The sequence below is a fragment of the Anarrhichthys ocellatus genome, unplaced genomic scaffold, assembly GCF_004355925.1.
Source record: "Anarrhichthys ocellatus isolate YVR2014 unplaced genomic scaffold, GSC_Weel_1.0 scaffold31, whole genome shotgun sequence".
NCBI lineage: Eukaryota > Metazoa > Chordata > Actinopteri > Perciformes > Anarhichadidae > Anarrhichthys > Anarrhichthys ocellatus.
In genome coordinates, this window is record NW_022280061.1 from 2631872 (window position 1) to 2647300 (window position 15429).

Here is a 15429-nt window from a genome sequence, read left to right on the forward strand (position 1 = left end):
AGAGAGAGAGAGAGAGAGAGAGAGAGAGAGAGAGAGAGAGAGAGAGACAGATCTCTGCTAAACCCATCAGCAGATGAAACGGGACAACACTGAGACGCGCCTCTTAAAAAGCTGATCAGTCACACATTAGGCTGACACCTCACCTTATGTAATGATCTCAACATCGATGCCAGGTGTGTGTGAGTACAACACACCTGTACACAGAAACGTTCTTTTTCACCTCATGGGCAACGCAGCACGGACAATAGGGGATTAAGTGGAGAGAAAGTGTGTATGTGTGTTTAACGTGACCATATAATGTGACCTTTACCATGTCTATTAGCAACAGGCTCCCGTTCTCTCAGCTACCTCTGGACACACATGGTTTTACTAACACACACACACACACATACATATACACACACACAGCACACATATGGTTCTGTTTTACTAACGGTGTGGCCAATGATCTAACCGCTCCTTATAAGGCCTGTCTGGTGCCACTTATTCTGAGCCGGAGGATGAGAACACACACACACACACACACAGTCCTCATTGACTACTCTGTGCTTGGGCAGATGGAATGACACAGGAGAAGTGGGTACGGGCTCTGGAAAGGAAAAAATAAATCTCAAGAGAATGAGAGATGGAAGAAATGAAAAAGACAAAGAAGGCCATTAAAGTCGATTTATGTTGGTTTGATTTCTTCAGCACAAAAATAAGAAGAAAACCGTAATGTAGGTCTGATTGTCGGACAGCTTGGTATCTGCTGTATCGTGGTGGCAAAGTGGTCCAAGTTCCCCGTAAGTGAAGGCCAGCGCTCCACTAACCCACTAAACACAGACTGCTCTGCGGTCGCTTTCATCCCCCTCAGCCTCCCTGCCTGATGCCTTCATTTCTCCCTCCCTCCCCCAGTCACTTCTCCCAATTTCTTTCCCCTTTTTTCCCTCTGCTGCTTTGTTTATACTCGAAGGCTGAGCAGACCTATACGAGTCTGACGGGAGGGGCAGCAGGACAAAAGCAAAGTCGGGGGTTAAGGATGATCGAGTTAGAGGAGAATAAGGCCGATGTGAAGGGAAAGTAGAGAATAAACTGAGGGAGAAACAGCAGTGAGCGACACAGGCCAGGTCTGGAGAACAATCGCCCCACTGTGGGCTGCCTGTCCCATGGGTGCCTGTCATAGCTTGGCCAGTCTCCTCCACACTGCTTCAGGTGAGAGCCAGCCCCTCATGCCTGGGGGGGGGGGGGGGGTCTAGTGGGGTACTTTCCCTACTGAAGGAAGAGAGGGAGCATTAAATTAGGCGAATGGGGCGAGGAGTTAGAGAGACAGGGGTGTTGAGTGCAGAGGTTTAGGCCAAAAGGCCAAACATTTTGCTTCCTGGTATGTCTGTCTGGGTCACAAACACTCTCCTCTCCTGTCCTCTCCTCTTTTCTCCTCTTCTCCTCTTCTCCTTTTCAGAACATTCTGTCCATTTTTCCAGCTGCTGCTGCCTGGGTTGTCTGGTGTCCAGCTGGCAAGTGAGGGGCAGCTGTGTGCCGCGGTTCAACACACTCACTCAAGGACCAACGCACATACAGACACAGAAATACTCACAAACACTTGACATGCTGTCAATGATTGCAAGAAAAACAAACCTCCTGTAACACTGTCTTGCACTCATTGCTCACTCCTTTTCTGGTAAATGAAACTGTGTGAGTCCTACATATCGTGAAGTCATGAAGTGTGGGCCTGAATCAAAAATGTCTCTCGGGCTTGCAGTGTTTCTGGGATGTGACTATGAAAAGGGAAAAAAACAACTGGTTATTAATTCAACTAAGGATAATTTCAATGAAATAAATTGAAATTGGTGACGATATCTTAACTGCAAAAACTCATAACATAACACAAAACGAAAAAACTCTAGAAAACTCTATTTCTCCTTGTCTTGTTGTATTTGCGACAGTGCAGACTCATCTTCATCACATTGTCACACATGTCAAATGTGTCAAACAAATAAATGCATCAATCTCAAAATATCAACCTACATATTGAGACAGAAGTCACAATGAAGCAAACAACGAATGAATAGAAAAGCAGACAAAAGTAAATAGGATGAAATCAAAATTGAGCACACAATAAATTAAAGTCACGTTTATAAATGTGTCTTTTATTGGCATTTTGTAAATATGTGGACTTATAAATCATACACATTCACTGAAACTAGCTAACACCGTAAAAGAATAATGATGGTATCAGCTTCTGTTCGTCATACTCCACTTCCCTCTAAATATTTACATGGTCTGTGTGTTGAACTCATTCTCACCCTACGTGCTGTCTCTATAAACACCAGTTATGGCATATGCTTGGTTTCTGTGTGTTTGCATTGTTTATACATCTGGTCCCTTCAATTTACATTTGAACTTTGACAGGACTGAAACATGCTAATTAAATGTTGATTTAATTATCATTTATTTTATGTCAAATATCAAGTGACAACATGAATAAACTGCAATCAATAACAATGTGTTTTTCTATGTCCTTTGATTGATGACAGGATGGTGTCATCAAAGGTAAGACAGTTAAATGTTAAGCAGACTTTGCATTTGCTTTGCAGTCGTGCAGACAATATATTCCAGCCAAAGGTTGTGCAATTCATGAGCAAAGTAGAATATGAATCAGTGTGTTTCAGTGTTTCTAAATCAACTTATGCTCAGTTTATGTTTTCAAGCAGTAGTGACAGGATTACATGTTTAAGACAATTTTATGGTATTTTAAATAATGCATTTGTCCACACACTTCTTGTGGTGACATTGCCTTCGACATGTTAATTGGGTGAAAAGATGGACCGACGAACTGACCCACCGACCATGCCATTCACAGAGCCATGTCGCTAGCATGTATCTAAAATCAACAACTTAAAGTCTTTTACAGTATGTTTGCAAAGCACACCTGGGTTAAAATGACAATTCTCCCAAATATGGATTATGAGGATTTAATTTACAGATTTGACTCCAAAAATCTTCTCAATGAACATGACGTCTTCTACTGTCCTCCCGGATAACTACACCTCAAACGGTAAATCATTTATGTTCTAGGAAATTCCTTATAATGAACATTCCTAAAGACCGAACTTGCTTTGATTGTCATTTATTCTAGTTTGCCGCTTTTAGTGAGTTAAAAAAAGGCTAAAACTCCACACCTTCATTATGCTACCCTCCTTTAATATCTCATTACAAGAGATAGTTTCTGATCACTGCACCTGCTTTTGAATTTGCATCTCTGAAAGTTTTAATTTTGTCTGATGCTGTTTTAATGCACAACTTTTAGCTTCGACTGGTTGAATAAAAGTTTAAAAAAACCCTCTTCCTTGTTCTTGTATTGACGGGTTTAAAGACCGGGGGAGCACATGGGGGGCTTACATGTAAACAGCAGATTAACTGGTGGAAATCAGGCTGTTGCACATGGGCACAGATAAACAATGTTTCAAATGTATAAAACAAAATCATGTAAGCGTGTGTAAACCAACAAAACGTGTACATGCATATAAAGCCTTGAATCTACATAGCAGTAGATTCAAGGCCCCATTGCCCCGAGCAATCAGGCTGTGTACACAGGACTGTAGTGTAATATACTGTATGTCATGTATGTAGAAGAGCAGAGAGCGTGGTAATGAAGTATGTCAACAAGCCTCCGACACCATCGAGACAAGCAAAGCTGCAGCCGCTCTGAGAGCACAGAGGTCAAAGAGATGCCAATGAAATCACTAATTTGGCTCAGCCCTCCACACCACTTCATCTCTTGCTCCCTATATTGACTCTTCACTGTGCTCTCTGCTCTTTCTGCTTGTTGTTCTAGTTGCATCAGTTTAATGTGTTGCTTGCAGGTTCACTGGCATGAAAAAAATAAGACTTTAACACCCACGCAGACAGGTCCACAAATCGGAGGATTGATTTTCATTATTTCCTTATTCTTGTGATCATGTTTCTTTTAACTGTGAAAAGGTTTCTGTAAGTTTGAAAATGTCATGGGACATTTGCTGCTCAGTAATGGCAAACAACGTTCCTTCACTTGAAAATGCAAAATTAGCTTTTTGCTACAAATTTGAATTATGTCATGACATCGAATGAAAACGAAACCCACGATCGACTTGCAGCATCTCATTCTGGCAGCGTTTTCATTCCACATTTTAGAGGCAATCCAAAACAGACCAATTTTAAATTTTCAGCCTCAGAGACGCTGGTTGGCATTTAGATATCTTTATGTCTTTGCAGACTATGAAGGGAGTGTTTACTGCAATGCACACACACGCATGCACGCACACACACACACATGCACACACACGCACGCACACACACACATATACACACACTCTCTTGCAATGGAACAAAATCCAATTATCACTCTCCACTTCTTTCCGGCAGATTTAACAACAGGGAGACAACAGGTTTGTCAAGTTGTTTTGTTGAACTAGAGCAAAAGTCAAATGTTTTTCACTCTCTCTGGTGAGCACAACGCAGTCCAAAGGGTTGCATTTCCAACTGGCTGCATGAAAAACATGACAATGATCCATAAGGCATTGCAACAAGTAAAATGAAATGCTTGAGTTTAAATAATCAAGATCTACTCTGTACAGATTTATCCTCTCTTGCTTAATCTTTGCAGTGATCCGATGTGACACAACAATAAAGGTAAGCTTCTTTAAAAATATATGTGAGACAGTCTTTGTAACTGTGAGCACACTTGTTTGTGTTTTCTTTAGGAGGACCCACTACTCAGACTTTCTTGGCAGTATGCTAAATCAATCTCTAATGTAGGAAACCTTGGACGACTTACTTCATTATACTGTATATGAGTTGTTTGTGTATATTCTACATGTAGGCCATTTAGCTTTGCACCACGAGTGCCACTATGTTCTTGAAGTGATTCTCCATCTTTTCAGTGTCAAACACTCGATGTCTCGAGGCAGGTGTAAACAGAGGCTGTAAAGGCGTCTGTGGTCAGCTTGAAATGGATCAGTTTGAATGGATTCCTTGGTTATACCTCCCGAAACATCCACAGAAACTTTTCCAACCATTCCTGCAGCACAATAATACACAGTGTGGTTAAATCATCAAAGCTATATGATGCTCTTCCTTATGTATTTACTAGCCATATATTATATCAAAGTATGGCTGTTTGGTGCTGGTGAAGACTACACTGCATGCTTTGAGTGGATTACCAAAAGAAGATTTTTAGCTCAGATATTTCTGTCAAACCCTCGCTGCATATTGCAATGCATGAACAACGTGATTGATGTGGCTGAACATTTCATGCACTTTATTTAATAGCGTCAATTTGTCACCGTCAAACCTTGCTTTAAACTGTCTGACAGATTGTATCCTCTGTTACCCTGTTAGTTCCCAGTCTGTGTATCCGTTTCTTTTTTTAGGCTTTTCTGTTTGTGATCACGCAACACATCTGGCAAAGCTTCGGCAGGAAGAGACGCAGCAAACTGTGTGAGTGATTCCCACAAGTGCACAAGAAAGTCTATAGACAGAGCAGCGCATTATGTGTCAGTTGTGTTGGTGTTGGAAGGTGTGAGCTGGAAGAGAGAAGAGTTACAGTACTGAGAACTAAACAAAAGTGTAAGAAACCTTCAAAAGCAAAAGACCACACACACACACACACACACACACACACACACACACACACACACACAGGCCTTCTTGTGTAAGTGAGTTCTTTCTTCAGTCTGCTGTGTAACCACCACCACCACTTAAATGAGTTAATAATGAACCAAGACATTTCTGTTACCAGCAGTTAAAAATTACTAAGTGCATGGACACACACACACACACACACACACACACATGGAGGAGGAGAGCATGGGAGCCGTCTTCTTCTTCTTCTCTCCCTCTGGAATGTCTGTGCTTCTGAGAGTGATGTCATTAGTTACTATTGCCATGGTAACACAACAAATTCTCCCTCGCAGATGACCAGTAGATTCAATCTTTCCTTTCCCATTTCATTAAAGCCAGTGTGTGTGTGTGTGTGTGTGTGTGTGTGGGTGTATGGATGATGATCACCTCTGGAGGAGAGGAACAGTAGGAAAGGCACAAAAAAAGTGAGAGAATGTGAGACTGAGTCCTGTCCGTCTGACGGCTGTGAAGCCTCGGCACCGAGTGCAAAGACAGATCGGTTCCCTGTAAAAAGACGCGTCTCAAAAGCGCATCGCCACGCGTGCACTGTGTCTGTGTGCCATGGTAGCACCACACAATTATCCTGATAGGAGCATGAGTGCGTTTACGGTTCAGGTAAAAGGTGCACAGCCCGAGACGGACACAAGTCCTGAACAACACAAGGAAAGTTAAGTTTGGAAACGAAATAGTTGCTTTGCTTTGTTACTTGCAGACACAGCGCTGTGGAGACAGGTCTGGCTATGCGAGACTAAGCAAAGTCTGATGACGGCCGAGTCAGTCCGACAACACAGAGATCAGCCCGACAACTGTTTGTATTCAATACAAAATAAAATAAATCAGGTGCTTTCCACGTACTTGTTTGTTTCTCAACAAGTGCAAAGCACCTGTGAGCATCTCTTTGTTTTATGAAAAGTCTTCCGGGCTTGTACTGTAATATTAAAAAGGATGTACTTCTACTCTGACGTGGCCTGAGTTCTTTTCTATTTGGACTGACTTAACTGACCTTAGTGTGGAATGTACTGTGTGTGTGAAGGGTCAAATGACCATCATAAATATGTATTTAATGTCTTTATAACCTATGACCAAGGTGATCAAGCCTTTGAAAGCAAAACAACAGCAATGAAAGTTTAAAATACGAAGCAATACATTCAATTATGTGTTGCCAAAGAAATTGATCTGTTACACCAACCCCACGGCTTCCACTGTGGACTGAATATATGTTCCAAGCTGTGCACTTTCAGATGGATGTTGTCTGAATTTCTCATTCACTTTCTTTGTCTTCAACGATAAGTTGTGTCACAGCAATCTGCACACTAAACAAAGGCTGCACAGACTTTAAAAAAACCTGAGTGCGATCCACAAGCATTTCCCAGAAGTAACTTCAGAGTTGCATAAACTGTCTGTATGAAGTGCTCAGAGATTTGTATTATGTGTGTGGGCTGGAACAGATGGACTGGTGTGCAATGGGAAGGCTTTTCTCCAACTGCACTCTGTAGTATGTTAAAATACTTCACTACCACAAGATGATTCTTTTGTTTATTGACCAGTGGTGCGTCTAAAACATTTTAATTTGAGGGGCACAGAGGAGCGGAGAAGAGACAGCACTGCTTCCACTTTCTGTAAATTAGGTGAAATGTTCTTGCTCCACTTTATTTCTGTCTAACCTTTCCATTCATCAGAGGGAATGCTGTTGCTTTTCACTGAAAGGAAAAATGTGTAACAAACAGTAGTGTGTGGTTACCAACAGCTTTAAGACCAGGACCACAGAGCATGTGTGCATATTTAAGACCAGACTACATACAGATACACATGCTATGTCAATATTTCTAATCCTTGATGAAAAAAAAGCTTTTTCTAATCATGAACCAGGATTTTTCTTATGAGAAAAATACCTTCAGAGTACAATTCAGCCTGTAATAAATGCCATAAGATTACACAATGCTAATATAACACAAAAACTTATTTGCACACGTTCTGGCTAAAAAACTACTGCTGAGTAGTCTAACTGTTTGAATGTTAATGCACAAGTAAAGTGCATAAAAAATACAGGAAATTCAGCAGTAAATCCATCGTGCCTCTCTCTCACACTGACACAGATGCACAACCATACCCATGAAGGTCACATCGCAACGCTGAATATTAACATCACAATCTCACTTTCATCATTTTACCAAAGAAAAAGCCTGTGAAATGATCTCCGATGAGATAAAACACTCAACATGCACCTGCAAAGAATTGAAACCACTGCGATACTGACACTAATTCCAGGGTTTCCTGCAGCGTATTCTAGTGGAGGCGCCTCGCCTCGCTTGAAATAAAGAGCGCCTCAGCTAAGGTGGTTAATTACGCTTCAGTAAAATTAGCATGACACATCACAAAGTAAAGTAAGTAAGTTGTTAATGATCCGGATGCTAAACTGTCTATCTGCAATACGGATATTAGTTTTCTGTCTATTGTGATAGTGAACAGATTTTTGTTTGTTTACTCCTCCGAGGTCTCAAGCAGTGCCAATAACAAGCTGGACTGATACCACAAAGAAATCCAATTCTATCAACCACTATTTATATTTGTGAAAATGAAAGCTAAAGAATATAATGGCTTAAATTGCCTTTTCTTTTCAAGTTCTAGGCCATATCTCTTTCCCTATTCCCAGACCCTAAAACAGTTTGACACTATTCACTGGAGGACATGCTTTAAAAGCACCTTGTAGAGATTCATGGTAGCCTTGAGAGGCAAAACTATACTCAATAGACGGTGAGAAAGGTGACTTTAGGAGGGCTTATATCTAATACGTTACATCTTCCAGACAGTCTGGCCTTTGCCCCGAAAAGTCCCTGAAAGTAAATTAGATTTTTTTATTCTTTAAATAATGAGTGGTGGGTAAGACAGGCCAAGCACTGCCTGCAGCATTATAATATAATATATCAAGTTCTCTACTCTTGGCTGGACGTCTCTTCCTGAAATGTCATGGCATTAACTTAAATGTCTGTTTTTAATTCCATGCTTCTGCTTATAGGGTGGGAGCAGCAGACAAGAGGCCAAATTAGTGAGGACAGTAATGTTCACAGTGAGTCACCTCCACAGATTATGGCTTCTGCTGGTACAGCCGGACCGAGGAAGTTTATCTAGATCATTGCAATTAGCGCTCCAATAGAGTCTGACGTGATTAGAGACAGATCCTGCTGCAGGGTCTGCCTCTAATTAACATGGCACCTAACAGAGCACTCTTCCTCTCTGATGCAAATCACTAAATGTCAAGCGCTAAGTAAGCTTGTTGATATGAGGGGAAAAAGGTTTAAATTCAATCAAAAATAATAACAAATATGCACGCTGCCTTTAGTTGTAGAGAATTTGTGCTGAAACAGAGTTTTATCTTCTAACAAAACCCAATTCAAACGATATTTCTATGCTTATTTAGTCAAGTCTTTTCAAGTAAGTTCCAAAATAATGTGCAATAACTTTTAGCCCTGGTTTCGGGTAAATATCTAACTTAAATAAAAGAAAGTAGTGTGAGGGGAAATAAGCAATTGATAACATGTGTCTTCCGTCGGTGCAGAACAGAATGTTCTCGCTGCAGCAGCACCAGAGGCTGAAGACTGATCTGCACCAAAAACACCAGCTTCACTTCTCTGGTGACCAACTCCACAGAAACTACCAAACTAAAACACACACATCCATACACACCCCCCCCCCCACACACACACAGTGTCACCAGCAGTCTGGCCTTCAATAGAAGCCTGCGCCACACACAAAAGTAACCTTTTAGTAGAAAGTCCTACTCTTTTTACATTATTATTAACCTTCTGTGTATTCAAATGTTACGTGCTTTTCTAAAAATATAATTTATATATTTTTCTGCTTCTGTTTTTTAACCACCTATAGTAGTGCGCAGGTTGGGTGCAAGTTTTTCAAGGCCACATTAATCCAACCCCCACATCTGTCAGAATGCAGATGCATGGCTCCGGCTGCAACAAATGATTGTTCTCATTATTGTCTAATCTGCCAATTATTTTCTCTTTTAATCAATTAAGCATTATGTGTAATATAAGATAATGCATTCCAAAACAAAAAGATTACCAATTTACAAAGATACAAAATGCAGAAAAGCAGTAAATACACAGATTTAAGAAGAACCAGCAACATGTTTACCATTTGACTCAAATCATCAATCGATAATCAAATTAGCTGCTTGTTTATTTTCTGTCAATCGACCAATCGGCAGATCAATGACAACAAAAACAAGAGCACAACAACAACAAAAACCTTTTCATTTCTCAATTGGGTGGATGATGCAGAGTGAGATGTTCTAAATATAAACATGGTGAACCAGGCTAAGAGCTCCAGTTAGTGGTCACCACATGGCAAACAACACATCAATACACCCAAAAATATATAGGGTAAAAAATAAAAAGTAGCATATTACCTGCTTGCCACGTTAATTTAAGTAAATATGCCCCATCGGGATTATTTTAAATCTCAATAGGAGCATGTTTTAAACTATTCCCACTATTAAAACCGAGTGATATTGAGTTAATGTACCCTTCACTGGACATCCCTGCCCTCCTCGGACTGTTGAGGCACTTTACTTACAGCACGTTGGTGGCCTGCGGGATGTCTGCCGCTGCTGGGGCCCTCTCCAGCCCGATGTTGGAGCAGTTGACGACGCAGGACAACTGGGGCCCCGGCAGCGTGCAGCTGCAGTTAACGGGACAGGGGCTGCAGCTCCTGCCGCCGTCCCCCTGTGGCCCGGAGCCCCATGCCTCCAGGCAGCAAAGCGCCACAAGCAGACTGGAAAAGAAGCTAAACCTCGGGACGCAGACGCCATGTTTTCGCTTGGATAAAGTCTGTCCATTTCCACAAGGCATAGCTCACTCACATCTCATCGCCTCTGATGGTGTAAGTCCTCTCAGTCTGGGAAGGAACAGACGACACAGGACAAAGGCAAACAGACGCGTCCCTTTTTCACGGCGTTCATGTGAGGAGACAAACAGAGAGGAAAGGATGAATAGACACCGTTATGTCCCCTGCGTGTTCCTCTATTCCGTGGATCGGATCCCCTTCTTCTGAAAATCTAACGGAGCTTCTCCAGAATCCTTCCAGGGAGAAAAAAAAGTTTTTGAGAACTTCCTCTCTCCTCCTCTTTCCACTTCATGCAGTTCTCTGAGCAGCCGCTGCGCGCGGAGCCCTGCACGCTGCTTCATGCCCCCTCATTCCTTTCTATGTAAAAGCACTTATTCTAATATTCTACTCACAGTCTTGTATTGAACACAACTTACAAATCAAATAGGAATAATTACAAAAAGTTAAAAAAAACAAATATGTAATTGGTGTTCAATTTTAATCTAGTACCACTTGATATTATTTGTGGTTGTCTCTCTTTTACCAGGTTATTAGATTAACAGGCCGGTGGACGTATTGGCCCCTATTGAGTCTGGTGAGACTTTGACATTTCAACTGACATGAACAAGTATCCACACATGTCCCCGACCAAATCAGCACTTAATTACAAACCAATTAAATTAGTAATATTAACTGATATCCAATGAATAATATCAATAGGATTCAGGGACCCTACGGGTCTGGGGCTCTGGGGTACTTGGCTGCTTTCCCCAGTTGATAATAGCCTTGCTGAAGGTGCAAAGTTCAATTTATTTGTTCAATCAATCACAAACAGTGCTCCCATCCCGCCCTGTGTTGATTACAAAGCATGAGAAAATAAACACCTATGTTTTCTTGGGCTCAAATGTGAATTGTAATCTCAAGGTTAGTCCTCACAATGGTGCTGTTTATTTTCAGGTTGATGCAGACACCAAAAACATGAAAGGTATCAGCTCTCCGGTCTGAAATACAGAGTCTCTCTGGGCTTAATCTCTTTGTATTGGAGACCTTTATGTGTTTCTAATGGTAGACTAATAGAGGCTGTACATTGTCGTTGTGAGTCTCCCCCCCCCCCCCCCCCCTTTGTTTTTACAATGACCAGATATCATACCTGACAATATTCACTATTCAATTAACAATAGCACTACTGTCATACATTTTGACCAATCTTCAGCGTTTCTCTCCTCTTTGCTGTCTTTGGAGGAGGTGATGGAGGTTTTTCATCTGGCAGGTCTGTCTTGCTAGAACGTCTGTCTCTGGGTGGTTTGCGCAATAAAACCCAGCATGAGGTTGAGCCAAGCAAAGGTGGAAGCTCTCTAAACTCAATCAAATCAATTGACTTTCAGATAACATGTGTAGATGTTTTCGTGGCACAACAACAAATTTACAAATTTGCGACAGCAGCACGGGCTCATCAGTCTGTGTGCACGCGTGTCTGCTTTTCAGTATCTCTGCAGAAGAAGAGCTACATGTCAGTTGATGGAAGTTGTGCCCCCTATTGCAGCCTCCACTACATTCTGAAATAATTTAAAAGATTTAAAAAAGTACAAAAATGCATGAATTTGTCAGGAGTAAGAGATCATTGTGCTTTCCTTTATCTTGAGGCAGTTAGGTCTGTGACTGCTGCTGATACGGCCTCCTTCACCCACAGAGATGTGAAATTCTTTCATCTGAAGTGTGGAAATGACACAGATCTGCTGTGATTTCATTGTGAAATAACAGTTGTAAAGCTTCTTTCACAGTTTAGAAACACGCCCCCCCCCTTCACTTCTTTCACCCTCCCTTCTCTCTCTGCAGTATTTCCTGAAGCAGTGCAGGGCACGTGTTAGAGGTGTTTGAGTTGGCCAGGGCCCAGCCATCCTCGCTGCAGGCATCTGGGGCACTGTACAAAGAAAAGAAGAGTCCCACAATAACTCCTGCGCTCTCTTATCCTCATCGGCAGTATTTCAGTGCAGAGTTCAGACTTGAGAAGCAAAACGTGTGTGAATGGAAGAGCGAGTGGCTCAAATGTTTTAAGGCCAAATAACTCAAGTTTTTCACAGGAGTATATGACACTGTAATGAATTTGCACTATTTCAATACCTAACAGTATAATGCTATATAGTCAATAGGTTTTGTTTCTCCTTTAAGCTTGTTCAAACCATCTTTTTTCAGACTGTGAGAGCTCATAATCTGTGTTCCAACTCTTAATTGAAGCTGTATGATGTTTAGATTGAGTGAAGTATTGAAAGCAGAAACTGTTGTTATTTATGGATGAACCATTCAATCAAATGGAAATCATTTTGATGTCATTGTTTATACATATTTCCTTCGAGTTCAGCTTGACATATTATGTATTTTTGTGTGAGTTTGTAAAGACCCGTAAAGAAAACGGTGAGAATGTGTATTAAGTAGAAGCATTATCCCTTAAAATGTGAACAAATAGAGTTTCACCTTGATGCATGTCATGATTTTATCCAAGACGGTGTGTTCTTTACAGCCAACATTTCATCTTGGGGTGAAACTGGTTTAACAATGAAGCATTAGATAATTCCTCAAGTGCATCGCCCATATTTACAATCGTAGATTCTCAAAGACTTCACAAGCCCACATTTTATAAAATGATTATCATCACTGTCAAGCACAGAGAACATCTGGGGTGTTTGACCGGAGACCACTGAGCCACCAGAGAGCTCCCTGAAGAGACACATTGATTTCTTATTGTGTTCCGGTTGGTTAGCTTTAGTTGCATTTGATTAAATAATCTGCATTTCAGACAATAATGTGATTATTTTAAAATTCTGCTCCTCAAATGATTCTAAACAAATGTGTAAATGCACAGCAGCGCCTTTCTGAGGCCGTATTTAGGCCAACGTATTTAGTTTTGATTTATTCTGGCGATATTATGATATACCGTATATATATGGATACCAGAACATTCTTTGTACTATCAGGATATACTGTTCATCCTGTTCTAACCATGAAACAGTCGGTCCCGTCGACTAATGAAGCTGCACTGCTGAACCACTTCATCCAAATGCATGAAATGTAGTATTTTGCATTTGTCCGGCGGGCCGAGTGAAGGTAAAATGAGCTTGGCTCCTGTTTGGTTATGGGGAGGGTCCTCCAGCCCGGCACGGAAAACAGCACTTACTGAGTGAGGCCTCCGTCTGTGTTATTGTAGGGCTACAGGAAGAGGGGGGAGAGAGGGGGGAGGGTCTGGAGAGGGTGAGGGCCCACCACTGGGTATTGTATGATATCTTATGAAAAGTCATACCTCATTTTTTAGTTACCAAACAACTCAGTTAGGTTTAGGCAACAAAAGCACTAAGGTTTAGGAAAAGATCGTCGTTTGGGTTCAAATAACTTAAATACACTATAGTTTCGAGACAAATAAATCAACGTTGACTTCTTTTCTCACTTGGGGAATGAACAGCGGCCTCCTTGCTGAAGGAATAGTGTTTGTTGGACCCGTGCACCTCCCCTCCCTCTCACCCTGTGTGTGCTTTTGCAGTGTTTATACTTTCTCGCTCATGATTACGCGGATGACATACGAAATGATTTAGTGGGATATCGATGAATTAAGGCACATTATTCTTTGCAGGTATAGCTCTGCGAATGCTGGATGAGACCAACCTGATGTCCACAAGCCTTGAAAATGCTTTTCAGGATATGGCTCCTAATGTAATCCAGATTCAGAGTTTAATCACATACTGTATATAGACATTGCATAGTATGGAGTGCAAACAACATATGAAGCACAATAATGAGAAAAGAATTGCACTTCATGTAAGTCAACGAGTCTGTATATTTTGTTCTTCTTTTCCACAATAACGTATACTGTACGCAGTCACAATGATAAGATGGTGCATTATGTGAAAGCTACAGCGCCAAGTCAACAGTTCTCAACAGAGACTGAGAAAAATGTTTTTTGAAAATTCAATTAACAAAAAAATCTTTTACAGACACAAACATTTGTCCAGATTCTTTATTGACTGTAGATGTAAAACTCTGAACAACGTTTTTTTAGGAGTTGGCAGTGAGAGCATTGTCAGTCACTGCTACACCATAGTGAACAGAAAATAAGAGAATTCATTGATTTCAACTTGATTCAAACTTGCAGAAATCTTCTCAACCTGATTGAGACTGAGTTTGGTGAGGTAAAACACAGGTCTATTATATCATCATTTTGTTTTGTTTATTTTTGACAGAGGGAAAGAGAGAACAAGTAAGAGACGAGACAGTTTAGTTTTTTGAGGTATGTGACACAGTGCCTCCTTTGCCACAGTAATAACTGTAACAAAACATTGATATTTAAATAATCAGTTCATCTTTTTTCCAACAACTTTTTGTTTTTATTGATTTTATAAACTCCCTTGTATATGTCCTCAACTGTTTCCAGCCGATTGTTTGCCTTTAGATGTTCCATTTTTTTCATTTTTCATTTGTTTGAGTGCTGTCTCATTCTCATGATCTACAAAATATATAATTTCCTCATTTTGTAGGCTTATGAGACGTGTTCTCAGGATTATATTGTGTTTTTCTGTGTACCCTGTTCTAAATTAAACTAGCATTTCTTTATATGTTTATATTTCGAGCAGGAGAGTATTAAGACGCTTGTGTTTTCACTGACACTAATATTTTCATTCTCTTCTTTCTGTGGCCAGCCGTGTCTTATTCTCGCTCACACACACACTGCCCACAGGACAATAATGTCCTCTGACAGGCTGGTAAGGTCAACCCTTGGGCTGTGTTATAGCTGCACTGCAGGGGATTGTTCTGGAGATGGGCATAAACCTTCAAGTCTTTACCCAACTGACACTGAGATATTAACTGAAGAATGTGTGTCTATCTAAGTGTGGTTTTGTCAGACTGTGTGTGTGTGTGTGAGTGTGTGTGTGTGTGTGTGTGTGTGTGTGTGTGTGTGTGTGTGTG

The 15429-nt window shown here is 41.0% G+C and overlaps 1 protein-coding gene across 1 annotated transcript in view; it reads right to left on the reverse strand.

Annotated features, from left to right (window-relative positions):
- pkd1a (polycystic kidney disease 1a) overlaps positions 1-10743 on the reverse strand; it is a 49247-nt gene extending 38504 nt beyond the window's left edge. Inside the window, exon 1 of the mRNA XM_031864825.1 lies at positions 10228-10743. Within this exon, the coding sequence (XP_031720685.1) occupies positions 10228-10502 (275 nt within the window). The 5' untranslated portion in view covers positions 10503-10743. The remainder of the gene's footprint in view (positions 1-10227) is intronic.
- Between the last annotated feature and the right edge of the window lie 4686 nt (positions 10744-15429).